We start from the raw sequence: 26,005 nt of genomic DNA, 5'->3' as shown, positions 1-26,005 counted from the left end.
TTGCTGTCTTTATTTCGTCTAATTTTCTTTACTTAAGTTATTTTTATGAATTTCCATGGGGATTTTTTTTGTTTAAAGCTTATTTTGAAAACGATCTCTAGTTTTAACATTCAAATTAAAGTGCATTGGAAAGTAAAACAATGTATTTAAAATTTGGATTTATTTAGGAATAACGTATATTTAAAAAAAAGAAAAGTATAAATATCCAAACTTAATCCTTTTCAGCAATGGCAGTTAAATGTTTGTCAACTTCGGCCTCAGAAAGAACACTGAAAAAAACAGAAAAATATAATATTTAAAAATGAATAGCAATTTAAACGAAAAGAATAAAAAATGACACATACTGGAATTTAGGATTATTCTTTGTTACAACGCCGACTTCAATTTCAGATGGTTTAAAATCTACAGACAAAACTGTAGAGAGACATGTAATAGCTAATTGAACAGTTTCATCATGATCATAGCTTTGCTTTTTCTTTAATTTCTTTTCGAGATAAGAATTAGCTTCAGTTTGCTTAGAGCCAGCTGCAACAGCTCTGTATCCACAAAAGTATCCAGCAGGATCTGCTTTATAAATGCATGGCCCCTGTTCCTCATCATAAGCTATCAGAATCATAGAACACCCAAGAGGACGCATTTCTGCATTTTGCGTATAAACTTGACTAATATCAGCTACACGTCGACATAAGCAATCGACTGGCATTTCATAATCGTTCTTATATTTAAAATTAGCAGCTTCATAGCGAGCACGTTGAACTTGAGATTTACTGTCAGCTGAAAAATTATATAGATTTTTAATATTTTTAAATGTTTATTGAAACTCCTGAATCATATATTAACTATTTATGTGTATATTTACCAATCATTCCAGTCATCAAGCAGCCGATATATTCAGTAATATGAAACAAGTGAGTTACACTTTGAGCATCGAGCAATTTGTCCTAAAATCAAAATTTAAAGACAAAATTGGAAAAATTGAAACTTAAATCGATTAATCTTTTATTGAAATTTCATTAATTTTAAATATCGATCCACAAAAAATCATTTTTTTTATAAAAAAAAAAGTTTTTTTGAAAGAATAAAACAAATTTCGCCCATTTGAAACAAAATAAAGCTTCCTCAATGAGAAAAAGTACGAGTATAACATAATTTTTTTTTTACCGGAATTTTCTTTTGTGTGGCCACAACAGCAGTATCGACTCCTTTTACAGCAACAGAGGTAAGACCTCCTTGATTTATTGCTTTAAAAGCATATTCTGTAACAAATAATATAGAAAATTTTTAAAAAATGCTAATCATCCGCTTTCATTCTTAGGTTATGTTCATGACAATTCAAATTCAACATGATGAAAATTAATGGTTATAAAGATTAAATACATTCTTTAATTCTTACCAACTTGATAGAGACGTCCTTCAGGAGAAAAAATAGTAATATGCCTATCAAAACCAGCACTACTAGCTCTTGCCATTTTAAAAATACACTTGTTTTTGGTGGTTTAAAAATTACTATTGTTTGATGACTTGTGAAATGCCCAAATACATGTAAAATCATAGACTATAACATGATCATAGACTATAACATGAACATCTGAAATGTGATACTTTGATACGAGTGTCTGAATTGTGACACTTTCCTAAAGGTCTTGACACAATAGTTTTTCGTGTTTCCATGGAAACAATGGTAGAAGAAGACATATGTTTGACATATAAATAACAAAATATTGTACTAAATAAATAAACACTTGGTTTTTTTCTGTTTATTTATTTTTACTAGTACTTTGTGAGATTATTAAAACCAGGAAAGGACAAGTGTAAAAAAGAATATACATACCTATCAGTATGTAATTTTTGTTTATCAGATTGTAAAATTTACGTTTTTTTTTATTATTCATTTGTCAATATTTTGCTTATGTTAAAAAACATATTTCTCATTTTTAGGTTATTTACAGATGATTTCCGTAAGATGTACATCATTTTTATTAGGCATAATAATAGCTAGCATTACATGGTCGTTTAGTTTATATTTTTATTCAATTCTTTCCAAAGATGTTGATTGGGAATTGAAAAACTCGAGTAGAGATCGAACGATTAATAGTGGAAACAATTTAAATTTAAACAAAGGTATTTAATGATATAAAATTTGTTTACATAAGTCAAAATAATCATACCTTTTTTTAAAAGATTTTTTAGAACTGGGATTAGTAAAAAATTCAGAGGATAAATGGAAACGAGAACAGGGTTATAAAAAATATGCATTCAATGTATTAGTTTCTGATAATCTTGGACTACAGCGTCATTTACCTGATACGAGGAATAAACTTTGTGAAGAACAAAAATATGATGTGAAAAATTTACCAAATGCCAGTATTGTCATGTGCTTTTATAATGAACATTATACAACATTATTGAGATCATTGCAATCGTTAATTGACAAAACTCCAAAGGAATTATTACATGAGATTATTTTAATTAATGACTGTAGTGATGATATTTATTTAAATGAACGTATTAGTCAATTTATTGAAATTAATTTCAAGGAGAAGATTAAATATTTTAAATTAAATAAACGTGAGGGTTTAATAAGAGCAAGAATATTTGGTGCAAAACATGCAAGTGGAGAAATATTAGTATTTCTCGATAGTCATATTGAAGTGAATAAAATTTGGTTGGAACCACTTTTAAGCAGAATTGCTTATTCTAAAACAATTGTGACTGTGCCTGTTATAGATATAATAAATCCAGATACTTTTCAATATAGTTCAAGTCCCTTGGTTAGAGGAGGTTTCAATTGGGGACTACATTTCAAGTGGGATAATTTGCCAATTGGATCTTTGTCACAAAATGAAGATTTCGTAAAACCTATTAAGTAAATAAAATTTTTAATTCATTTTCATTAATTAGTGGATTTAATAATAAAATAATTTTTATATCCAGGTCACCAACAATGGCCGGGGGTCTTTTTGCAATGAATCGACTGTATTTTTTTCAATTAGGAGAATATGATTCTGGAATGGATGTTTGGGGTGGTGAGAATTTGGAAATATCGTTTAGGGTCAGTAATTTATTTTTAATTGACGAAATGAAGAATAAATTATATTTATTGAAATTAATATTGCTTCAAATTTCTAATTTACAGATGTGGATGTGTGGTGGAAGTATTGAAATTATTCCTTGCTCTCGTATTGGTCATGTTTTTCGAAAACGAAGACCTTATGGAAATAATGAAAAGCAAGATACAATGTTAAAAAATTCTTTACGTGTAGCACATGTATGGATGGATAATTATAAAAATTATTTCCTCAAAAATGTAAAACAGATTGATTATGGCGATATCACTGCGAGAATAACATTAAGAAATAATTTAAATTGTAAAAATTTTTCATGGTACTTAAATACAATTTATCCTGAATTAATATTACCAGACGAGGGGAAAAAAACTTTTAATGAAAAATTTAATAAAATGAATCAAAAACCAATTCAACCATGGCATTCAAGAAAGAGAAATTATACGGATCAGTATCAAATAAGACTTGTTAATACAACATTATGCATTCAAAGCGAGCAAGATATGAAAACAAGAGGATCGGGATTAATTCTTGCATCATGTTTACGAACTAAATCACAGGTAAAATAATTTATAAGTAAATAAAAAGTTTATCTCATAAATTATCACAGGATTTCACTGGGAGTAGGTGCTACATTAAATATTAGTAATACACTTTAAATGAAAATTCTAATAAAATCAAGATGTCAAAAATAAATTGGATTTATTTTAAAAATAACATGGACCGAATTATTATTTATGAATGGATAATATTCCAATTTGGTAAATATGACTTTTCCCAAAGAAATCTTGCGTTAGTTTATTGTTTACTGATTGTATTTTAATTATTTTACTTATTTATTTTAATTAGATGTGGTTTGAAACTGAGAAAAAAGAACTAGTACTCGGCCAAATGTTTTGCTTAGAAGCTACTGATAGAAAGCCCATACTTGGAAAATGTCATGAAATGGGAGGAGATCAAGAATGGCAACATAAAGGAACTGTAAATATATTTTTGTCATTTTTCCCATACTTGAAAGAAATACAAATTTACTAAAGTAAAAATTATTTTCTCTCATTTCTCAATATTAACTTTTTGACTTTTATTTGCAGGATAATACCCCCATTTACAATTTGGCTACTGGCACATGTTTAGGCGTATCAGAAAAAAGAAATCGCGCACAAATAGTAATGAACTTATGTACAAAAACTGATAAATCATTAATTGGATGGAATCTAATTCGTTCAGTGATTTTTAATCTTTGAAGTGTGTAAAAAAAAGACTTTTTTATATAAGGATTGTAAATTAAAACACCTTTACTTCCGTTGCTGCATTTCAAAAATTATATCCTGTTAAAAAATTTGAGAAAATTCTATTTGTGATATATATCTCTTCCAATTAGGTAATTAGAAATAATTTACCATTTATCAAATGTATAAGTTTATTATAGAAGTAAATTTTGCAAAACAATTGATAAAATCAAATAAGTTATCTATTTCAAAGTTTTATTTTTTTAATATTTGTATAACATCTTCGTCATGCATAATATGTTGCAGACCAACCCTTTGAGGTGAATATTTTGTACTTGTTCCCTAAAAAAAATAAATAGGAAATAATTTGTAATACGATATTATAATTTAAAAGAACTTACCCAAACAAGAGAGTATTTAAATTGTTGCGCCAAAGTACGATGAATTGCATGACAAACATGCTCGACTGTTACTCCTTTTCGTAAAATGAGTCCATCGTCAAAATCCGGAGGTTGACCTGGCTTTTTTGTATATACTCTTATAAGAGATAAATATTCCCACAATGTGTCCAAGAGAAAGTCCAAATTAAGTTTCATGTTACAACTTAAAAAAAAAAGAAAATGACAAATTGTTCCAAGTTCAATAAAATACAATAAAATATTCTATTTACCTAACTACAACACTATTATGTTGTCTGGCGATTCTATCGACTTCTTCTATTGAAATCTGATCAATTTTGTTATATACATAAAGACAAGGAAGATAAACACGATTGGCATTAATAACATCAATCAATTCATCTGCTGTACAATCTTCTCGAAAAAGAACTTCGGCATTAAATATTTTATACTCGTGAAGTATCATTTGAACTAATTTCTCATCACATTTAGTCAAAGGACAAGTTGAATTAAAAGAGAGTCCACCGCCTTTCTTAATTTTAAAATATATGTTTGGCTTTTGTTTATTCAATCTAATACCTACTGATTCCAATTCTTTTTCTAAAAGTTGTCGTTGAACATCTTGTTTTGTTGCATCCAACATCATAAGTACAAGATCAGCTGTTCTTGCAACAGCAATTACTTGTCTACCTCTACCTTTTCCCTATAATTGAAAAACAATTTTCCAATTACTCTAAAATAACTCAAAAGTCTATATTTTAGATTTAATATTATTTTTTTCACATATTTACTTGTGCTGCTCCTTCAATGATTCCCGGCAAATCAAGAAGTTGAATATTGGCACCTTTATATTCAATGACGCCAGGAATGCACGTGAGTGTTGTAAATTCATATGAAGCTGCTTCAGATTCCGTGTGGGTTAATGTACTTAATAATGTTGATTTTCCCACTGAAGGAAAACCTATAAGCGCTACTCTTGCATCGCCAGATTTTAAAACATCAAAACCTTCACCCTTTTCACTTTTTTTTGATGGTTCCAAAAGTTGAGATCTGTATTTAGCTAATTTCGCTTTCAACAAACCAAGATGATATTCCGTAGCTGAAAATTTAAATAGAATAATAATTAATTAATTTTAATAATTTGATAAAAAAATAAAATTTTTTTTGCTAACATAACCTAAAATACATACCTTTATTTTTTTGTGTTCGCGCTATTTCTTTTTCAATTTCCGATATTTTTTCCAAGATTCCCATCTTTTTTCAAATAAATAAAATTTCTATGAACATAAACAAATATTACAATTCACTATTTTGTAATACAATCAAGTCACATGTAGAATGGTAGTTAAAAAAGTCAGTGTAATTTTACAATGAACATATGCCTCCACTTTTTGTCCTTGTCTAATGCACACGTTTCCATGGTAATTTAGTAACGTGTGCTAAAGACAAGGACAGAAATACCAAATTGTCGAAATTTACTAGAAAGTAACTATATTTTCACTAGATTTCATCAAAATTTAAAAAATAAGTAAAATTTACCAAAATATTTTGAAAAACTTTCTTTTTATTCATTTTAAAAAATTCAATATGTATTTGTATAAAAAAAAGGAAAGTATTTGTACAGTGCACAATATGTTTATAAATTTTTGAGCCTTCTTAACCATATACACATTTATTCTGTGGCATTTTCTTTTGATACGCTAAATGGCTCTACTACTTCCACAATACAATCGGTAATAACAACATCCTTATTTGGTTTGTCGTTTCTATCTGTAGCAGTTTCTTCAATTTTTCTTACAACATTCTGAAACAAAATATTAATAATTTAAATGGAAAATTAAAATAAGAATTTTATTTATAACTTTTATTAAATAACTTTACCATTCCTTTGATAACTTTGCCAAAAACAACATGTTTTCCATCAAGCCAAGGTGTTTTATTAACTGTAATGAAAAATTGAGAACCATTTGTATCTTTTCCGGCATTTGCCATTGACAACCAACCAGCACCATAATGACTCAATTTGAAATTTTCATCAGCAAATTTCTCTCCGTAGATACTTCGACCTGTTAAAAATAACATTTATTATTATATATACTATTTTTCTGTTACGATAAGAAATTGTAATTATAATGTTTTTACCTCCGGTTCCATCTCCTCTTGTAAAATCACCACCTTGAATCATGAAGTTTTTAATAACTCTATGGAATTTACTTCCTTTATATCCTTCACCTACAGGTTTTTCGCAGAGTGCAGCAAAATTTTCAGCAGTTTTATTAACAGTTTTACCGAAAACGCCAATTTCTATTGAACCTTCCTCAACATCTCCGATACTTATTTTAAAAATAACCTGCAATTATAAACTTATTAGTTTTATTATTAAAACTATGGGGATAAAAAATTATTTCTTTACAAAAAACAATATAAATAATAATTATTATTATTTGTCATGTAAAGTTAAATTTAGCAAAAACTGTTATGAAAGAATTAATATCAATTGTGTTATTCGACACTTACGGTCCCAAACACTTACTCTGATAGATTAATTACAGTCTAATCGGAGTAATTGTAACCTATTGAAATAAGCGATAATTTATCCTTTCAACACATTTAGAAAACGGTGATTTTATATATATTAAGGAGATAATTGAAATTTTCTCATTACTAATAAAATCCATTAAATATTTTAAGAAAAAATATGAATTTCTACCTTCTTTGTTACTTTTGGTCCTTTAGCTTTATCTGCATTGCTTCCGGAACAAGAAGCAATATAAAGGAAACCAACTAATAAAATAAATTTCCACATTTTTAAATAGTTAAAGATTAACTATTTTTGTGTAATAAGTGATTCTAAAAACAAATGCAAAGTTTAAAAGCTATAAATTATTTTACACCGGAATGGAATAATAAAAACCAAACTGGAGCCAGGCTTGGTTGCCACGCCACTACTGCCACTAGTCAGAATGTTCGAAAGCGGAAATACATCTACAAGGCTAAATGCCGCGGGATTTTTCAAAAATACAGGGTTGGGAAGGTACAATACACGAGAGTTACGCATTACAACACAACCCTGGTCTAATTAACATTTGTTGTAGAAGTACTTTTACACATTGCACCTTTTTGTTTGATGGTTTTAACATGACTATTATTTTAAAAATTGGATCATATGAATTGTAATGTGTTCCACGTTTAATTTTGATTAAGATTTAAAATTTTAAGTAATAATGTAGGGTAAGTACTTGCGGTGTTTTTTAAAAATTTTTATTCCATATCTATATTTATTGATTGCTAACCTTCAAATTAATTATAAGGAAACTGGACTTTTGACTGGTAGATAATTTTTTTAACTTCTAATTCTTTTGGAATATATTAAAATGATTTATATATAATATGTTTTACCTATAATATAGCTATTATTACATTTATGTTTTAGATTTTGATTTTATAGATTTTACATTTACACCTTTGAAAACTAATTCTTCCGGAATAATTTATTATATCAAAGTTTATATTTTATAAACAATGGTTGAAGAAAAATTAGATGCAGGAAAATCTCAAGCTCATCCTATTGAAAACGATGAGGTAAATGTTGATATGAATTCTGAAGGTGAATTAAAAAAATTAAATTCAGAGGATGAATGGATAGATATACTTGGAAATGGTCAGTTAAGAAAAAGGGTTATAAAAGAAGGTGTTAAAAATTCACGTCCCACTAGAGGAGATACTTGTATAATAAATGCTATTGGAAGACTTGATGATGGAACAATTGTTGAACAACATGAGGAATTTAATTTTCAACAAGGAGACGTTGAAGTTATTCAGGTATATTATTTATTTTTTATAATCATACGATTGTGATTACAAATAAATTGAAAAACGTTACAAAATTTTTTTATACATAACCTAATTTATGTATATTTTTTTAGGGATTGGATTTGGCGGTGGCTTTAATGGATGTTGGTGAGGAAGCAGAAATTGAAATTGCTTCGAGATTTGCTTATGGAACTATTGGCGAGAAACCTAACATTCCTTCAAATGTTACACTTCGATATAATGTTAAACTTGTTTCTGTTGAAATGGAAACGGAACTCGAATCATTAACAGTCAATGAAAGAAAAAGAATAGGGTATAATATCCAATATTTTTTGTTTAATTTTAAATAATCGTAATTCAAATGCTTTCTTTAATTTAAGGAATAGAAAACGAGAACGTGGCAATTGGTGGTTTTCAAGAAACGAACCAGCTCTTGCAATGCAGTGCTATCGTCGTGCTTTAGATTTTCTATCGCCAACAAAATCTGAAACATCTTTCAGTGAAGACGGTGTCGAGAAAACAGAATCAGATGCCGATCTACAAGCCTTATTGGAAGATAGATTGACAGTTTACAATAATTTGGCACAAGCTCAATTAAAAACACAAGCTTATGAAGCTGCACTGAAAAGTGTGGAAAATGTTTTATCATGTCAACCAAAAAATATAAAGGCTCTATTTCGAAAAGGTATGACTATTATAAAAAATCTAAAAATTAATTTTACAATAATTTTTAATTTCCTTACAGGTAAAATTTTACACTTAAAAGGTGAACATTCTCAGGCATATTCGATTTTGTTTCAAGCACAAAAATTAGATCCCGAAAATAAAGCTATTCAACGTGAACTATCGATTATAAAAGAAAAGAGTGTGAAGGATGTTCAAAAGGAAAAAAATATGTATCGTAAAATGCTTGGAACAAAACAGGAAATTGATATTGATAAAAATTTTAAGAATGAAAGTAAAATAAAATCAAGTTCTATAGCATGGGGTTTAATTGGTGGAACAATTGTCGCAACAGTTGGTGTGATTGCCTACAAATTTATTTCCTGAGTATATTTTTTAAAAAAACCGTAAAAGTTGGTAATGGAAAAACAATTTTTTTTTTTTTAATTAGTTGACACAAGGGGATCCTGATGTTTGTCAATACTCATTGATTTTCCCTGTAATAATAAAAAAAAGAATATTTGGTCACTTTTATAATCCTGTTGATTGTTATAATAAAAGTTATGTTCACTGTTGAATTTATATTTATTTAATTTAGAAAAAAAGAATCCTGAATAAAATTTGTTCTTTTTTTATTTATAAATAGCACGACGCGCCTTTTTATCAATAATATTCAAATCTTTATATTCTGCAGAAAAAAAGTATAGAAACCTCACTATATACATAAATTATTAGATTTGATCCATTTTACTATTTTATGAGAATATTCTTGATATTGCGTAAGAAATAATGTACAAGTATATAGGCTCAGCTCCTCCCAAAACTTTATTTCTTTTAGAGAGATATTATTTTATTTGAAATATATTTCAAGAAATATGTATTCAATCATAGCGTATAATTTAAAATAGCTGCATTTATTTTTTTTTAAAAAAGCAGATTTAAGAAAAAATTACAATTTAGAAATTATTTTTTAAAAAAATGGACATTCCAATATTTCACTGGACGTTAGTGGGTGCACTAAATATACTTGGTTTTTGGCCTAATAATCCAAATCCTGTACCACAATTGCTTTTATGTTCAACGCTTGTGATTATTTGTCCATTTCAATTGCAAGATATTTATAAAAATTTTGAAAATGTACCATTATTGATGGATGTGTTTCGTGATTTTTCGACATTTTTGTTATTAATTTTAAAATTTTTAATTATGTGGTATAATAGACGGTATGGAATTATATTAATAAATCAGTATATAAGAAAAAGCTTGAATTGAATAATTATATATTCTTCTTTCTTATTTTATGAATATTCTATATTCAATCTGGAAATTTTCTTCAATATTTCCAATAATTCTATATCCAATTCGAATCGAATTATTTATTTATATATTTCTATACACGCAGCTATGTAAATTTATTGATTGAAGAAATATCTGAAGATTGGAAAAAATTGAAACTTTCTAAAAATGAAGAAATAATGGAAAAATATGTTAAATATGCAAATCTTTTTTGTATTCTCGATTCTATTCTTTATCTATTAGCTGCATTATTTTATTATCCAGAAACTTTATTTTCATATTTTAATAAATCAGTCGAGGCAAGAAAATTAGTTTTAGATGTAACATATCCTTTCAATTATCGTCTCACACCATTTTTTGAAATTATAACAATAATTCAAACTGTTTTGATTTTTTTAATGGTTTCTGCTGATGCTTTATCGGAGATTTTTCTTGGAACAATAGTAAGTATAATAGTTATAATCTTTCTTTTTTTAAATTAATTTAGTAATTATGGTTAAATTTTTGCAGGTTTTTCATATTTGTGGATTAATTGAAATTTTAATGAAAAATATTAACGGAATATCATCAATTGCATGCTATTCATTGAAAAATAATCAACATTTTTTATGTCTAATAAAAAATATTGTAAATGAACATAAAAAGTTAATAAATATGCTAAATAAGCTTGAGACGATTTATACTTATGTTTCGTTAATACAATTTTTTTCCAGTACAATGGTTATATGTTTTACAGGATTTATTATTATGAATGTGAGTTATTAGAAATTTAAAAATAAATATTAATACTTATATGAAATTAATATATTAAATATTTATAATACTTTGAGAAGTATGTAGCAAATATTTTGTCATAAATTATTAGCAATTTTTCTTTTTTACCGTAAATTTAACTTCATAAAGTTTTGAAAATTTGAAATTTAATAATCATTAGTTTCTATATTTTTCCAGTAAGTTCCCATATGGATTTCCAACCATATATGTATATAGTCACTCAGAGTATAATAACACATGATATCCCATATCGGTGCCAATTCTCTGGTGAACATTTTAACAAAAGGAACCAAAAGGAACCCATATATGGGGGATCATATTATATGGATTATTATATTCTGGATGAGAATTTATACAGTTTTTTTTCTACATGGAACTTAATGTTACAAATAAACATATAATAATCTATAATACTAAAATATTTCACTTATAGTCGAATGGAACAAATGACATAATTATGATGTTAAAATTTATTATGTTTATAATTTTAATGTTATGGCAAGCATTTGCTTTTTGTTTTGCCGGAGAATTTTTAATAACAAAGGTTCGTAAATTATTAATATTAAATAAGTTTTTATTTAATAAATCGGTTATCAAATAAATATTTACTTGAACTAAATAATTTTTAACTGAATTAAATAAATTGTTTTTGAACCAATAATTTCTGTATTTGAAACAAAATTTAATTACTATTTAATTAAATAATTAATTTTTAAATAGAAATAAATATTTATTTGATAAGTCAAGTAACCGATTAATAAATATAATACCGATAATAAATTTTTTTTAAATTAACTTTTCACATATTTCTAGAGTGCAGATATTTCTCAAAGAATTTATAGTTGTTCTTGGTATAAATTGAAACCAAAAGATATTAAATTGTTATTATTGGTAATGAAAAGAACACATCAACCATTACAATTGACTGTTGGAAAATTTGCTGCATTATCCATTGGAAGTTTTGCAAATGTAAGTAATTTTATTTTTTGAAAAAAAATAATACCACAGCATCCGAAATTATTTTTTTAAATCACGGCACTCTATTTCTCCTTTGCAATTTTAGAATTTTCAGGGAAAATTCACAATAAAAAAAAAAAAAAAAATGCAGTGTAAAATTGAAAATATTAAAAGAATATTTAATCTTATTTACAGATTTTGAAAACATCAGTATCTTATTTATCAGTATTAAGAACAACACTTGTGTAAAGTTATACAAAACCGATAATAAATAAATAGTCACATAATCAATAAAATTATATAACAAATTATTTTTATACGTATTTGTTAAATTGGAATTTTTATATTCTTTAGCAGTAAAATAAAAAACTGATAAAAAATAAAAGTCTCGTTTGAAATTCTCTTTTTTATTCTTTTTTTTTAAACCCTGCTGGATGCTGACACCTGGACCTAAAAATCGCGTGTCGTTCACCCTTCTAAAGTTTACCCCAACTTTTGACTCACCCCCTTCCTATTTCTTGTATGAAGACAGCCCCTGATTCGAAACTTACCCCCTACTTGATCGCTCGAAGGGTTGTTTTAAATAATAATAACGCTAACCCCGATTTTGAGAATGAAGCCGAGCCAGTCGCTCACCAGTATGTTTTACGGAGAAGCGCGTGCCTTTAGTTTTCTTTTTATTTTCAACTCATCCGCGTCGCGTTTTATATAACAGAAAAATTTTGCTCAGAAACTTGATAATATTTAATTTTTTTTTTAATTTTCTATAGCATATAAATTAAAGTGATGTGTGTGTATGGGTGGAAAAAACATCTAAATTATTTAAAGTGATAGAAAAAAACTTTTTAAAAGTATTTCGAGGAATAGATGAATTAGTTTTAGAATTTAGGTGATATAAAAAAAGAGAGAAAGCAAAACAAAAAAAAGGATATATAAAAAACTTGAAAAGAATTTTTAAAAAAGCGATGAAAGCAGAAAGAGACTTTTAATGAAGAGAGTTGATCTTAGATGAAGAGGAGGAGAAAGAAGAAGAAGAAGAAGAAGAGGAACGAAAAGAGGTGGTTTCAATATGACGTTAGGAAGAGTATCGTCACACTAATTTGTTCCCGTAGAACCTCTTCCTTCTCATTGTCAGTGTAACTTATGATTGGTTCTCTTCAATCGATAAGTTCAATCGGTTCGAGCAGATTGATCATTCTACTGAAGCAGTCAAAATCAATTTTGTACGCTGCCGTGAATTCCTCATCTTACCATAACACATCATTTCTCGCTGATCGACTTTTTTTAAAAAAAAAAAAAAAAAACCTATACACTATACTATTATCGATATTGGGAAACATCTTTAAAAAAAAGATATTCCATAAAAAAGTAAGTTCAAATTATATTCAAATAATTTTACCCTTGTGTAAAAACTTTTTGACGTCTTTCTTAATTAATAAAAATTTTATTTCTTGTTATCGTGCGTAAAAACTTATTTAAAATGTATTCTTAAATTATTTTTTATACTTTGGCTTAATTTAAAATTTAGTTTTAATCCCTTTTAATTATATACACTGAAAAAAAAATTTTACTTGATTCAAATAATTGACAGTTCGACGACTTGCAGCTATAAGTTTCTCGTTTTTACGTTTCGATGAGGATAGCAGAACTGTCTAAACATTTAAAAAAAATTAGGGCTTTTTTATCTTGATTTGAAGAAATTGAAATTTATTGGTTTTCTAAGAAATAAATTCATTATATGTACTATAAATTATTCAAGAAACAAAAAAAATTTATTTGATTCAAATAATCGGTTACTTGACTATTATCAAATAAATATTTACTTGAACCCAAATAAATATTTATTATTTGAGTCAATTACATGGTATTTGTTTCAAATACAAAATTTATTGGTTCAAATAAAAATTCCTGGTTCGAGTAAATATTTATTAGTTAATAGCCAAGTAACCGATTTTAAAAATTATTTCTTTTCAAAAAATTAAATGAATATTTAATTAAAATTTCAAAATTTCAAAATTGAAATCAAATACATTTTTTTTCCATCATTGTATGTTATTTGACTATATTATAAAATATTAAATTTTCCGGAAATAGATATCGTTTTTTCATTATATGAATCGAACGGCATTAAAATTTCATTTTTCATAAAAAAAATGCGTAGATAATGCCTTTTTCTAAAAAGGTACGATAGAATTAAAAAAAAACTTTAGGCTATTATATAATATATATATGCTCACTGATTGCTACGAACGGTTTTTTCGGCATCCTGCAGATCTAAGAGTTGAAAAAAAGCAGCGGGTTTCACAATCCGCTCAGAATTGGAGAAAGAGGGTTAGACATGGGGTTTTGTAGGGGTAGATCACCCCATAAGCGTATCCCTGTTAGACGTTTAAGGTTTTCTAGTCAGGCCGGCTTTACCCTTGAAATTATGTGAGCGTGAGTTAACAAAATGTAAAATTATCTGAAAAAAAGGATGAAAGAAAAAATGAAAAAGATACACTATTAGTAAATATATATATAAAAGTTTGATTGTAAAGTTCTTATAATGAATCCAATATGTTTTATTCTGAACTACACTCAGAAAAAAGATAAATTTGTTACAGAGCCAAATACATTTTATTAGTTTCAAATTAATTTTGTTTTAAAAAAAATTTTATTTATTTATTTAACAAGTAATCTGGCTTACAAAAATAAAAATGCCTTCATTTATTTGATTTAAACAAAAAATTTTATTTGCGCTAAATAAAATATTATTTGTTCTGAATAAAATATTTTATTTGTAAAAAATAAAAAGTTACTAGGCTTTGCGACAAATATATTTTTGATTCAAATATATTTTATTTTATAAATATAAGAGTTCTCTTGGGGTATCTAAGGTTTTTTTTTAATATAAAGAAATAAACTCTTTTGTAAGGTATATGTCTTATTTTGAGAATATATTTGTAGTGTCTTAACAAGATTCTAATGTCTGATGTTCTAAAAAGAACTTCAAAATAAAACACCTCTCTTTTTTTTACAGTTTGTGAGCGCAGGTATGCAATGACTATTAAATTAAGTTTGAAAAAATTATCTCAGAAAGTGCACATAGCATAACTTCTTACATTCGAATACTCAATATTCCGGTTTCAATAATATTTTAGGCAAGTAAAAAAGAATTTATGACATTTTTTACAAAAAATTTTAGAGTTTCTATAAAAAAAAATAATAACTAAACCCTGCGTTTCGTAAACTTTTTCATATTCACTATATACTTCTCTACTTGTATAGTACCATTAAATAAATTTACTAAAAATGATGAATGATATCTAAAATGACTTAGGGAGTTTACACAAAAGTATAGTATACACCAGTTTATCAGTGTGGCAAAGTCAGTTTGTTGGACGGCATAAGTAATTACAAAATAACGCTAAAACAGACACCATACCTGTTGCTTCGTTCTTATTTCCACGGTGCCATAAAGTTTTTATGAGCGAACCGCCAAGCGTCTATAAGTATTTCTTGAAAATCATTCTTCTCATATATTTTTCTACTCGCAGGTCTTATTCTATCTCTGCGTTAAAATGCCGCAAGCACTATAAAATGACGTCCATTTACTTCTTGGAAAATGAATAAAATAGTATAATGTTAATGTTTTTTTCCTTTTCTTCTTTTCCTCTACAACGTTCTGTAAAAATTTTTCTTGAATATCTGCAAAAAAAATGAAATTTTAAATTTGGATAACCAATTAAGATTATTTTAATTAATACTGGATTTGGTCAATTTTCCAATAATTTCTTTTAATATAATTTTATATAGACCACACCTTTTTTTCGATATAATGTTAAAAATAATTCGATAAGAAATTCAATTGTCGCAAAATGTATACACGTATAATAAATCGATATTTGAACTGAATGATCTGACCAATGGGTATCATTTTTATAAGAGAAGGACGTTCCTTTTACACCCTCTCAACTCCCTTTACTAAAATTGTATTGTCCCATACCAGCCCCTGGGCACATTCCTCTTTTGTTCCCTTGAGTAAAAGCCAACGTCCGAAATTGAGGGTGGTTTTTTTCAAAATGGCGCTAAACTATCTACTATTTCCTATTCTACATAAGGAACCATGTAATTATTAGCTATATAATTACCATTCAATAGGTATATGCCAATTAACCAAATGTTTACTAAATAATAATTTTTTATATTTATTATTCCTTCACTGAGAGAAAATAGTGATTTTTTTTAAATATTATAATAATAGAAGCCGCAAATAAGTCAGCATTTTAAAAGTTTTGGTCGACATTTTGAATTCGTTTAACGCACTGAAAAAAAATTTACTTGATTCAAATCATTTGATGATTATTATATCAAATGAAATATTTACTTGAAACAAATAATTTTTATTTGAATTGAATAAACTGTATAGATATATTAAATCTAAATATTTTCTTAAATAGAAGAAGAAAATATTCTTCAATTTAAAATTACGTTATTTTGGTAGCGAAAAATTGATTTATTATTAAAAATTTAGCTGATTTTACGATATCATTTTGATGAAAGTTGCGGATTAATGTTCAATAAATTTTGGTAAGTATAATATATTATTCCGAGGCAGGAGGCAATTAAAAATTTTTTTGTCAGTTTTTGTCCGAATCTACATAATGTAACTCAATCAAAAATGTTTTCCGAATCATTCCAAATCGATTCGTTTCATTCCGAAGCTGTATATTTAAATTTTCAGGATTCAAAAGAATTAAATAACTTTGGAATGATTCGAAAAGAATTTTTTGTAATATAGAATTTTAAAAACGGATAGAAACTGTCCGGAAACAAAATTTAAAATGCCTCGGAATAATAAGTATCAAAATAGATCGAACATTAATCAGAAACTTTCGTCTTTATTTTTCTCGAGGAGAAAGAGTTTCCTGTCATTTTCAATAATCAGTGAAAGTGTAATTAAAGAAGCATACATTTACGCAAAACTCACCCCGTTCCCACTTTTCATTTTCCGTTTCAAAAGAACTAGAAGGTAAAAACTAATAGTTTGAAGATTTGATTTTTAGCCCAAGAATTTTTTATATTTTGAAAGTATTTAAAAAAAGTATCGTCGTACCGTAAGGTTATTGTTACTGTTTCGATTTGGTTTCAACGCAGCCAAACATAGCTTCACACTTTGTTTCGCTTCAGTTGTAATATGTACTGCGAATGTATAACGGACCTCTGCCTTTTTTTTATATTTGAAAGTATTGTTTCTTTAGAGGTTTTGAGAAAGAAGTAGAACTTCTTTTTTACACTTTGTGAAATTTACCGCTTTGGGATACTTATGGTTAACGAAGTTCCTTGAACATTGAAAGACGACGACATTCGTCTCAGCTGATCGCACAATTAACGGGTCCCCGTGGCTTCTGCAAATTGCTTTCTTCCTTATATTTTGCTTTATACTTGCTCTCCAATTTTCACAAATTTTTTAAAAACAAAGAAAAATTGCTCTTTATAATTCTGCAAAAAAAAGCAATTTCAGTACTATATAATATTCTAATTTCATTATTAAATATGGGTCCCTTTGATTCTCTATTATTATTAAAATAAACGATAAATTTTTGAATGAAAAGATTTTTATATTTGAGTATTTATTTAAAATCGACACTTTTTTAGCATCGCAGAGTGTTATATAGTGTAAAGCAACCCCGTTTGAAATGCGTGGGGGATTGGTCGCACACACCATCTCCTAAATTCGTTTCCATGGTAACTACAGAATAATAAGAACAGGGATAAGCAAAGCCTTTTCTTGAAAGAAACCATCTTGAATAAAACGACACCTATAAACTCGTTGATTCAATTTAATTTGTTTCATAACAATACAATATTACACTGAAAGAAAATATATAAGAAATTTACATATAAGTACACTGAAAAAAAAAAATTTATTTGATTCAAATAAATATTTATTTAAACCAAATAATTTTTATTTGAATTATTATTATATATTATATTCTGTATATATTTATTTGAAAAGGAATCATATAATCTTGAATCAGATTGTTAATTATTCCCTTATTGTCAAAAAGAATCAACAAATCCTGTATATAATCATTACATGATTTCATTAATTGTTAGAATAATTCTATCTAGAAATTGATATTAATTCTTTTTTCTATTATTTCCAATTTTAGCTTTCTTTCAAAAATGATTCTCTCTTCTGATGTTCACTTCCATCAAATTCCCATCAATTTATAATCAAGAAACTTGTAAGATAACAAATGTGAAACTTCCAGATCAATCGGATCATGTGTATTAGATTTTTTTGTTGTATATATTGTACGAATTACAAGATTAAATTGATTTCTTATTTGAAAATAGCATTTTGACGTACTTTTCCTTCTTTGATGTAATTTCAGGATATCAAAATCAATTTATATTTGATTCTATCAAAAGGAAAAATAAAAATAATTATTATTATCATCAATTAAATCGTATTTGTTTCAAATAAAGAAATTATTAGTTCAAACACAATTTATATAATTGTTATAAAAATTATTTAATTCCAGTAAATATTTATTTGATAATAGTCAAGTAACCGATTATTTGAATGAAATAACAAATTTTTTCAGTGTGAAAGAAAAATAAAAGAAACAATTTCTCGTATTGTTTTATGCGTTTTAAAAAAAAAGGGAGAGAATTCTCATCTTGAAAAAAATCTCAGCTAAAGGAGAAAGACACCATATAAGTGGGGAAGAAAAGAGTGAAAGAGAATAAAAGTGGTGGAAAAGAAAAAGAGAAGGGATAAAGAAGCTGTAGACAAGTATGAGAAACACGAGATTGGTACTGTGTTTGGAATTTAGTTGTCTCTGAGTATGTCTCTGAGTATGTTTGATTTATCGTTTAATCTTCTAATCGTTTTTTCGGAAACATTATAATTTTAGTGAAATATGTGAGAAATATTAACTATATAAAGATATTGCCGTTTAATTACTAATATATTTTTAATGTGCAATATATATATATATATACATAAACTAGAATCACGCATCGATAATAGAAGATAATTTTGAAAATCAAAAAATTAAAATGTGTATCATTTTTCTTCAAACTTCTATTTTGTTATTTAATAGTGTTGGAACAGATGGAAATTAGCTTAAAAAATGCTTTTATCCGATATCTTATTTATGTATGCAATCGGATATAAAATAAATCTTGTGTTCGTCGCATTGATTTTGAAATTATAAATATATCTCAGTAAAATAAGGTATGTATATATCATTGCGGTAAATAATTCAATAATTAAATATACATTATTTATTATTAATTTTAATAATACTTTAATTATTTTTGAATTATATTAAAATTTTTTGCGTTCAAAATTTATGAAATTTTTAATTATAAATATTTAGGGATAAGCTTCCACTATTTCGTGGAAGGTTTCCTCAATATTACATTAATGTTTCAGGCAATGGTCAATAGATTATTTCAAATATGTTAAATTACACTTTTTTTTGTAGAGAGGATAATAGTAAAAGAGAATCGAATCTTTTATCGGACCTACACTTAAATCGTAATTGTATAATCTCGTTGACACGTGTTAGTTCTCAGGTCAGCTATATAGGATTTTCGAGGGCAAAAAACTAGAAAATCCTATATATATATATATCTAAAAAGAAGGATTCTCAAGTTGTTCAGATTACATTTATTAATTTAGAGCGGTTTATTATAAATTTAAATGAAGTTATCAATAAACATAATTGCTTAAGTATTTTGAAAGCAAAATATTACGGTGTAATATTAAAAAAATATTCTTGAAAGATTGACAATATATATTTATCATCAGAAAATTTGAGGCAACTAATAGAAAATACTCGTGCAACAAGTTGTGCTGAAGCGTGTATATAAAAATATAAGTGATTATTGATTTCTAATTTTAAAAGATTAAGTAAATCTTTTTTAAAAATCTAAAACCTAAAAGTGCTTTTAATCTAACGGAATATTTATAATAAAAAAAAATTATCAAACCTAGGGTAACATTCCAGTTGGCAAAAAAACGCACCCTTGTTCTAGAAACACTCCTAAAACATTTTAGAACATTTCATATTTGCCAAAAAGTTTCAGAGATTTTTTTTCGGTGGTTTTTTGCCAACTGGAATGTTATCCTAATTTTAATAATTTTTTTTATAAAAATTAGAACATTTTTTTGCACGCACTGCACTGAAAAAGAAAAATTATTTGATTCAAATAAAGAATTAATTAGTACAAATATAGTTTATTAAATTCACTAAACAATTATTTGCTTCGAGTAAATATTTGCTACAAATATAACCGATTATTTGAACGAAATAATTATTTTCAGTTTGGGATATTATAAAAACTTTTATAATCTTTCCATCATCTTCTTCTGATGTAAATTAATTTTTTCTTATTTCAAAGGTATATATATAATTGTCGTTAATAAGTTTTAGATAACCGTCAGTCAATCTCTTATGTATATATAGTTCGATTATCCTTATAATCAAGTAATATATTTCTCCGCAGGTAAAATCAATTATTTGCAGTAATTACGTTTGAATCTAAAGTCATATAAACGTCTGGAACTCAAATTAGCGAATGATTGACGCAATTACACAAACTGCATCGCAGAAGCTCACCTTCTTCTAGATTTCGCGAATAATCGAATTAGTATATCAAAAGCATTATATAGCGAGAATTGAGACACTTTAATAGACAGGTGAAATTATTGTTGTATGATTTTGAAAAGGGATGCGGTGGTTATCTCACCTGTGTAGACTCATGCGCAATGAACGAAACATCATCCCCCTCCATTGAGAATTTAACCCTCTCAACCCTCTCGACTAGAAGACTCGATCACTGCAGTTTGCACAAATCCGAGAGCCATAGTTATCATTTGTCTCAGAGACTTGGTCGACTTTGGACCAGTGCGGAAGTCATCTCCCAGTTTTCATACTTCTGCTTTTTAGATCGGCTTATATCTGTAAATTTACAAATTTATTACTATTGGTGGTATTATTAAACATATCAATTTTCTGTTCAGGTGGAATAACAGTGTCGTAAATTTATTTGTTGCATTTTTTTCATAAGTAGTTAAAATTAGTTTTTGAGTTTTCTTTTAAAATTATTTTTAGTTGTAGTTTAAATGTAGTTTTTTTAGTTAGAGTTTGAATGTAACTTTATAAATTTGAAATAAGTGTAATTCTATACTGATGAAATAAAGAAAAGCTACTAAATTTCATTTAGTAAATTTTTCACTGATTATCAGTATTATCTGTTTTATTAACAATTGACAAAATAATTTATTTATTAGCAATTGTATTATACTTTCTCTGTGATGATATTATTTTTAATTCTCATTATACAGAATATATTTAATTTTAATTTTTCAAATTTCAAAAAAATATTTATAGTACTTTATCTATCTTTTTTATAATCTGCATACTTTTTTCTTTTTAATACTTTATCTGTCTCAGTCTATATAGAATAATTTTTATAGTAATATGAGTTATTCTCTGACATAATCACAATTCTATGTATATATACTTTTCCTTTCTCACGAGATCCTTGTATCCTCTTTTTCATTATCTCATATCTCTAGACGAAATATAATATGGTTTTTGGTTCATATAATAAGCAAAAAAACACATAAATATCAGTAAGAAAATTTTTCGAGCTTAGATATTATATTCTTTTGAATGATTAAAGCATTGTCACTAAAACTATCTAATAATATAAAACAATTAATAGGTTTTTAGGTGAAAACATCAAAAGATCTCCTGATGTTTCAGATAAAAAAAAATTGTCTTATACCAGGTCTGGAAAATCTGAGTAAGTATACACACACACTCTGTCTATATCCATATTCAGGAAATATTTCATTTTCATTTTAAAAATTAAGAATTACCAATTCGTTTTCATTAAAATATAATATGTATGTTATAATTTTATTATTATTTGAAAGGAAATACTTCAATCTTCAATAATCATTTATTAATATTTGGTATTATATAATAATAACTAATTTAATGAAACCAATTCTGCAGGATCATCAATTATAGTCGGCTCAAAACATACGTACTCTTGATGCTTTTGATTGTTGCTCAGAAAGCCTTGATATGATAGTGGCTTTCGGGCAATAATCATGATCACGTAAGAGTAAAGATTCATCATATTTCATCATAATTCGTCATAGATTTAAAACAATTCAAATTACTTTCTATATGTATTAATTTATAATTATATTAATCATAATAATAATAATAATTATCAGGAAATTATTCGTTTTTGAATATAATTTCGAAAATTACAGATCCACTTTAGGAATTGTTCATAGGAAATTTATTTTCCTGTTTATATGGGAAATTGAACGTTTAGATTGTACAATAATGAAGAAAGATTAAGAAAATATTGTACCTATATATAAACTGAAAAAAAATCTATTTGATTCAAATAATCGGTTACTTATACTATTATCCAATAAATATTTACTTGAATCAAATAATAATTATTTAATACAAATAAACATTTATTTAATAATAGTCAAGTAATCGATTATTTGAATCAAATTTTTTTTCAGTGTATAATTGTAATATAATAATAATATTATATCAATATAATTAAGAAATAATAAAATTTATATTTTTTAATGAATTTCGTTATATAACAAAATGTTTGTTTCATTCAAATATATAAATTTATACATACGTATAACTGACATGTAAATACGTATTTCTTACATTCAAAGAAATATTTTGTTTAAACCAAATAAATATACCATTTTTTTGTATTAATATAATTTTTTGGTTATTTCAAACGAAATTTATTTGATTCTAAATAAACGTTTGGTTTGTATTAATTCATTTTTCGAACGAAGATATAATTATTATATTATTATTTTTATTATTATTATATAATTATTAAATTATTAATATTCATGTATAAGCTTACAGTATAGTTATACAAAGTTAACAACAATCGTACGGTATTGTTGTATGAATATATGTATATATTTTGAAAACATTAAAAATTGTAATATGATTGATTAGCATGTTTATTTAAAAAAAAAATTGAAATTATAAAATTTTTAAATGTATTTAAAGAAAGAAGTTACAGGTTTAACATGTAATTTTACAAACAATATATAAAACAAATCTTCACTTAGTAGAAAAATTTAAGTATTAAATTTAATATTTTGTATTTGAAGCCAAGTATTGAAATTTAATATGCATTTTCATTAAATTTACAAATATACAAAATTTAATATTTCGTATATAAAGCAAATATGAATAAGTATTGAAAATTAAATTTATGTTTTGATTACACTAAATTAAATTATTATTAAATTATAATTTTGTATTATTATTGTTATTTTACTATATTATAATTAATTATTATTAAATTTAATCTAAATTTACATTAAAAATAAAAATAAAGATTTTTCTAAGCAGCCATTGTCAAATATGTCACAATTTTTAATTAAATCGAAAATGATAGTGAAATATATAATAAATATTTTGTCAGAATTAATACAAAAGTTTGAAAAACAATTTTTTTTAAACTCTGATATGGCTTCCTGTATATGTAAACATTCAGAAGAAGAGGACGATGACCTTTTCCAATAGGATAATAAATTTACATTTCTATACGTCCCCTAGCAGCATCCGGATATTTATAAAATATCTTTAAGTCTGAAGTGATCCGTCGATTTGCGGAAATTAGGATATTCATACTATCAGAATTTCCAAAAATCGACAAAATAGATAATCTTTAAAAGATAAAAAAAAATAATGAACCGCAATTATAAAAATTGCTTATTTATACAAATCTTGCAAAACAATACACTAACAAAATGATAAATTATTTATTTATTTGTACTAATTTCAGATAGAAAAATAAAATAAAATTACGATTAAATCTCCATATTCACTGGAAAAGGAATTTTACTTAATTTTTCGAAAATCCATTTTATATATAGAATTATCAATACTGGAAGTCAAGTATATTTACATAATACTATATAAGTTTCCTGAATATTTCCTACATAACTTTGATCTTTAACAAACTCTTATAATTTCAACTCATCGGAATGTCAATAATATTATATTATAAAAACGTTATTTTAAGGGACATATAGCACATACCATACATGTATAAATATTGTTGTCAAACTCATCGTCTGGATGAAAATTAAAGGGATGGGGTGGATATGGGTCAGACATGTATTATTGAAATTTTAAAAGCATTTCAAAGTTCGGTTAATTCGTTGCCTATTTGGCAAGCGGATGCTGCGCGTGTAAGGGCATCACCGCCGCGTTAGAATTGGAGTCAGCGTCGACGTCGCCTAATGTTTGCTACTGCACTCAATGTGCTTCTGAGTCTGCAGGATAGTTGACAGATTGACATTCAGTCGCGCGAATCCAACTGAATATTTTATCTCGTTTCACCTGTCAGGACAGGCGAGACTCTATCTATAGATTGCCCTGGCGAACTTTCGACCTGAAGTGACCCCACTATATACAGTCTATATAATATATATGTGTGTATAACAACAGATGCAGTCATTTAGAAAAAAAATTCAAATGAATAATCATTTTCACAAATGAATCTAATTTCAGAAGCGCAGACTGACTATATTTATCAGATATCGTTCCGGGAAATCAATATTTCTCTCTTGTCATCAATGCAGCTTCTTCGGCGTACTATTTGCAAAAATTTTATTTTTAATTTAATTTTTTATACCCGCGGTTACAAATGAAATTTAAAAAATTAATTCCATCTTTTTACGTATAGAATAGAAATAGATTCTCTTTAATTCCACAAAAAAATCGAATCCAAGTTTTCAGATAAATCTGTTATGACCTAAGTAAATTCACAAAATTAATTTTTAGTAATCGAATTGAAAAGAAATTAAATAAAATTTAAAATAGACAATAGAAAATTTTCAACTTTATTCATTTCAAATTTTTTAGCTTTTCTTTTTAGCTAATTTTGCATTTTGTAATTGAAAATTTCTTTCTTTCTAATTTGAGATTATTGGAAATAGGAAGAAAATAGAAGCAAATTTTGAATTTAAATAAATTATACATTTTAGAAAATATGCTATTTGTATTCCATTACTTAAATAAATTTCAAAAATTATTAATAATTCCTTTAACTTTCATTAGATCTGAGTATGAAATAGTCGATTTTTAATCAGGTTAAAATTAATATCATAAATGTACATGTTTTTTTTAATCCCAAATATTTCTTTCTTAAATCGATAATTAAAACTATTCTTCTTCAAAAACTTACTTTGACGTCCGTCCATATGTCCACCTTCCACCGCTCCTGGGTCAAACTTGGTTCAATTTGTCAAATGTAGGTCCAATGTAGATTTAAAATAGTTTCAATGCAGGTTCAAGATGGATCAAAATAGATTATGTAAGTCCGATATATGTTCATAATTTGCGTCCAAAGTTTAATGGAGGTTCAATTTATGTTCAAAGTTGATTCAATTAATTGTTACAATCATAAAATCCTTATTCATTGGCATCCTCTTTAGATTATTTGTATATAAAAGGACACTAACTAATGACTCACCTATTTTGTTGTTTGACCAAAAATTTTATTACACTGTTAAGCTAAGTAAAAATATAAATTCCAAATATTATATAGCCCAGTATATGAAACATATTTCATGTGTTACATTTGTTTAATATTGTAATGTAATCTTTTTCTTCTTCTATTATGACTTCTTGATAAAACAATTGTAATGTAATGTAACGGAAAACTTTGAATTACAAACAGATCCAGAATCTATAGAGGACATTAAACATTCAGTTTCACTTAT

At 26.2% G+C, this 26,005-nt stretch overlaps 6 protein-coding genes and 1 long non-coding RNA gene across 7 annotated transcripts; 3 read left to right on the top strand and 4 right to left on the bottom strand.

Moving 5' to 3' along the window:
* Positions 1–145: 145 nt before the first annotated feature.
* On the bottom strand, positions 146–1,561 carry LOC127290587 (proteasome subunit alpha type-6-like). The gene is made up of 5 exons (XM_051319277.1): positions 1,394–1,561; positions 1,162–1,256; positions 860–941; positions 345–774; positions 146–269 (listed from the first exon to the last, which is right to left on the bottom strand). Exons 1-5 carry the CDS (start codon positions 1,467–1,469, stop codon positions 212–214), a joined length of 741 nt encoding a protein of 246 aa, XP_051175234.1. The 5' UTR covers positions 1,470–1,561; the 3' UTR covers positions 146–211.
* Positions 1,562–1,676: 115 nt separating this feature from the next.
* Positions 1,677–4,667, top strand: LOC127290549 (polypeptide N-acetylgalactosaminyltransferase 35A). The gene is made up of 7 exons (XM_051319223.1): positions 1,677–1,837; positions 1,939–2,121; positions 2,182–2,866; positions 2,935–3,052; positions 3,137–3,625; positions 3,915–4,046; positions 4,157–4,667. Exons 2-7 carry the CDS (start codon positions 1,950–1,952, stop codon positions 4,307–4,309), a joined length of 1,749 nt encoding a protein of 582 aa, XP_051175180.1. The 5' UTR covers positions 1,677–1,837; positions 1,939–1,949; the 3' UTR covers positions 4,310–4,667.
* On the bottom strand, positions 4,468–6,096 carry LOC127290576 (developmentally-regulated GTP-binding protein 2). The gene is made up of 5 exons (XM_051319267.1): positions 5,883–6,096; positions 5,484–5,791; positions 4,965–5,395; positions 4,696–4,897; positions 4,468–4,636 (listed from the first exon to the last, which is right to left on the bottom strand). The coding sequence occupies exons 1-5, from the start codon at positions 5,944–5,946 to the stop codon at positions 4,550–4,552; spliced, it is 1,092 nt and encodes a 363-aa protein (XP_051175224.1). The 5' UTR covers positions 5,947–6,096; the 3' UTR covers positions 4,468–4,549.
* Positions 6,097–6,236: 140 nt separating this feature from the next.
* LOC127290594 (peptidyl-prolyl cis-trans isomerase B) lies at positions 6,237–7,648 on the bottom strand. The gene is made up of 4 exons (XM_051319290.1): positions 7,403–7,648; positions 6,835–7,042; positions 6,574–6,758; positions 6,237–6,496 (listed from the first exon to the last, which is right to left on the bottom strand). Exons 1-4 carry the CDS (start codon positions 7,496–7,498, stop codon positions 6,365–6,367), a joined length of 621 nt encoding a protein of 206 aa, XP_051175247.1. The 5' UTR covers positions 7,499–7,648; the 3' UTR covers positions 6,237–6,364.
* Positions 7,649–7,783: 135 nt separating this feature from the next.
* On the top strand, positions 7,784–9,746 carry LOC127290570 (peptidyl-prolyl cis-trans isomerase FKBP8). Its single transcript, XM_051319256.1, has 5 exons — positions 7,784–7,923; positions 8,126–8,514; positions 8,619–8,818; positions 8,886–9,190; positions 9,251–9,746. The coding sequence occupies exons 2-5, from the start codon at positions 8,215–8,217 to the stop codon at positions 9,553–9,555; spliced, it is 1,110 nt and encodes a 369-aa protein (XP_051175213.1). The 5' UTR covers positions 7,784–7,923; positions 8,126–8,214; the 3' UTR covers positions 9,556–9,746.
* A 138-nt stretch (positions 9,747–9,884) lies between these two features.
* On the top strand, positions 9,885–13,899 carry LOC127287976 (odorant receptor 13a-like). The gene is made up of 6 exons (XM_051315146.1): positions 9,885–10,391; positions 10,571–10,907; positions 10,975–11,217; positions 11,672–11,782; positions 12,052–12,207; positions 12,391–13,899. The coding sequence occupies exons 1-6, from the start codon at positions 10,147–10,149 to the stop codon at positions 12,442–12,444; spliced, it is 1,146 nt and encodes a 381-aa protein (XP_051171103.1). The 5' UTR covers positions 9,885–10,146; the 3' UTR covers positions 12,445–13,899.
* Positions 13,900–14,239: 340 nt separating this feature from the next.
* Positions 14,240–25,969, bottom strand: LOC127291054 (uncharacterized). The gene is made up of 4 exons (XR_007844530.1): positions 25,468–25,969; positions 20,944–21,155; positions 15,620–15,882; positions 14,240–14,656 (listed from the first exon to the last, which is right to left on the bottom strand). It is a non-coding gene; the product is annotated as an uncharacterized LOC127291054 (long non-coding RNA).
* Positions 25,970–26,005: the final 36 nt, after the last annotated feature.

Source organism: Leptopilina boulardi, unplaced genomic scaffold (genome assembly GCF_019393585.1).
Source record: "Leptopilina boulardi isolate dan_hultmark-lab unplaced genomic scaffold, ZJU_Lbou_2.1 LbouV2_123, whole genome shotgun sequence".
Lineage (NCBI taxonomy): Eukaryota > Metazoa > Arthropoda > Insecta > Hymenoptera > Figitidae > Leptopilina > Leptopilina boulardi.
Note: the sequence above shows the minus strand (reverse complement) of the source record. Positions and strands in the feature narration are given on the sequence as shown.

Excerpts from the sequence above, each read along its gene's own strand:
- LOC127290576 (XM_051319267.1), bottom strand. The coding sequence starts at position 5,946 with ATGGGAATCTTGGAAAAAATATCGGAAATTGAAAAAGAAATAGCGCGA. Across the intron at positions 5,396-5,483 it reads TCATTGAAGGAGCAGCACAA|GGAAAAGGTAGAGGTAGACA; the intron begins GTAAATATGTGA and ends TTTCAATTATAG. Across the intron at positions 4,637-4,695 it reads TTAAATACTCTCTTGTTTGG|GGAACAAGTACAAAATATTC; the intron begins GTAAGTTCTTTT and ends TATTTTTTTTAG.
- LOC127290549 (XM_051319223.1), top strand. The coding sequence starts at position 1,950 with ATGATTTCCGTAAGATGTACATCATTTTTATTAGGCATAATAATAGCT. Across the intron at positions 2,122-2,181 it reads CAATTTAAATTTAAACAAAG|ATTTTTTAGAACTGGGATTA; the intron begins GTATTTAATGAT and ends TTTTTTTAAAAG. Across the intron at positions 2,867-2,934 it reads GATTTCGTAAAACCTATTAA|GTCACCAACAATGGCCGGGG; the intron begins GTAAATAAAATT and ends TTTTATATCCAG.
- LOC127287976 (XM_051315146.1), top strand. The coding sequence starts at position 10,147 with ATGGACATTCCAATATTTCACTGGACGTTAGTGGGTGCACTAAATATA. Across the intron at positions 11,783-12,051 it reads GAGAATTTTTAATAACAAAG|AGTGCAGATATTTCTCAAAG; the intron begins GTTCGTAAATTA and ends ACATATTTCTAG. Across the intron at positions 12,208-12,390 it reads CCATTGGAAGTTTTGCAAAT|ATTTTGAAAACATCAGTATC; the intron begins GTAAGTAATTTT and ends TCTTATTTACAG.
- LOC127290587 (XM_051319277.1), bottom strand. The coding sequence starts at position 1,469 with ATGGCAAGAGCTAGTAGTGCTGGTTTTGATAGGCATATTACTATTTTT. Across the intron at positions 775-859 it reads CTTGATGACTGGAATGATTG|CTGACAGTAAATCTCAAGTT; the intron begins GTAAATATACAC and ends ATAATTTTTCAG. Across the intron at positions 270-344 it reads AAGAATAATCCTAAATTCCA|TGTTCTTTCTGAGGCCGAAG; the intron begins GTATGTGTCATT and ends TGTTTTTTTCAG.
- LOC127290570 (XM_051319256.1), top strand. The coding sequence starts at position 8,215 with ATGGTTGAAGAAAAATTAGATGCAGGAAAATCTCAAGCTCATCCTATT. Across the intron at positions 8,515-8,618 it reads GAGACGTTGAAGTTATTCAG|GGATTGGATTTGGCGGTGGC; the intron begins GTATATTATTTA and ends ATATTTTTTTAG. Across the intron at positions 9,191-9,250 it reads AAAGGCTCTATTTCGAAAAG|GTAAAATTTTACACTTAAAA; the intron begins GTATGACTATTA and ends ATTTCCTTACAG.
- LOC127290594 (XM_051319290.1), bottom strand. The coding sequence starts at position 7,498 with ATGTGGAAATTTATTTTATTAGTTGGTTTCCTTTATATTGCTTCTTGT. Across the intron at positions 6,759-6,834 it reads AAGAGGAGATGGAACCGGAG|GTCGAAGTATCTACGGAGAG; the intron begins GTAAAAACATTA and ends TATTTTTAACAG. Across the intron at positions 6,497-6,573 it reads GCAAAGTTATCAAAGGAATG|AATGTTGTAAGAAAAATTGA; the intron begins GTAAAGTTATTT and ends ATTTTGTTTCAG.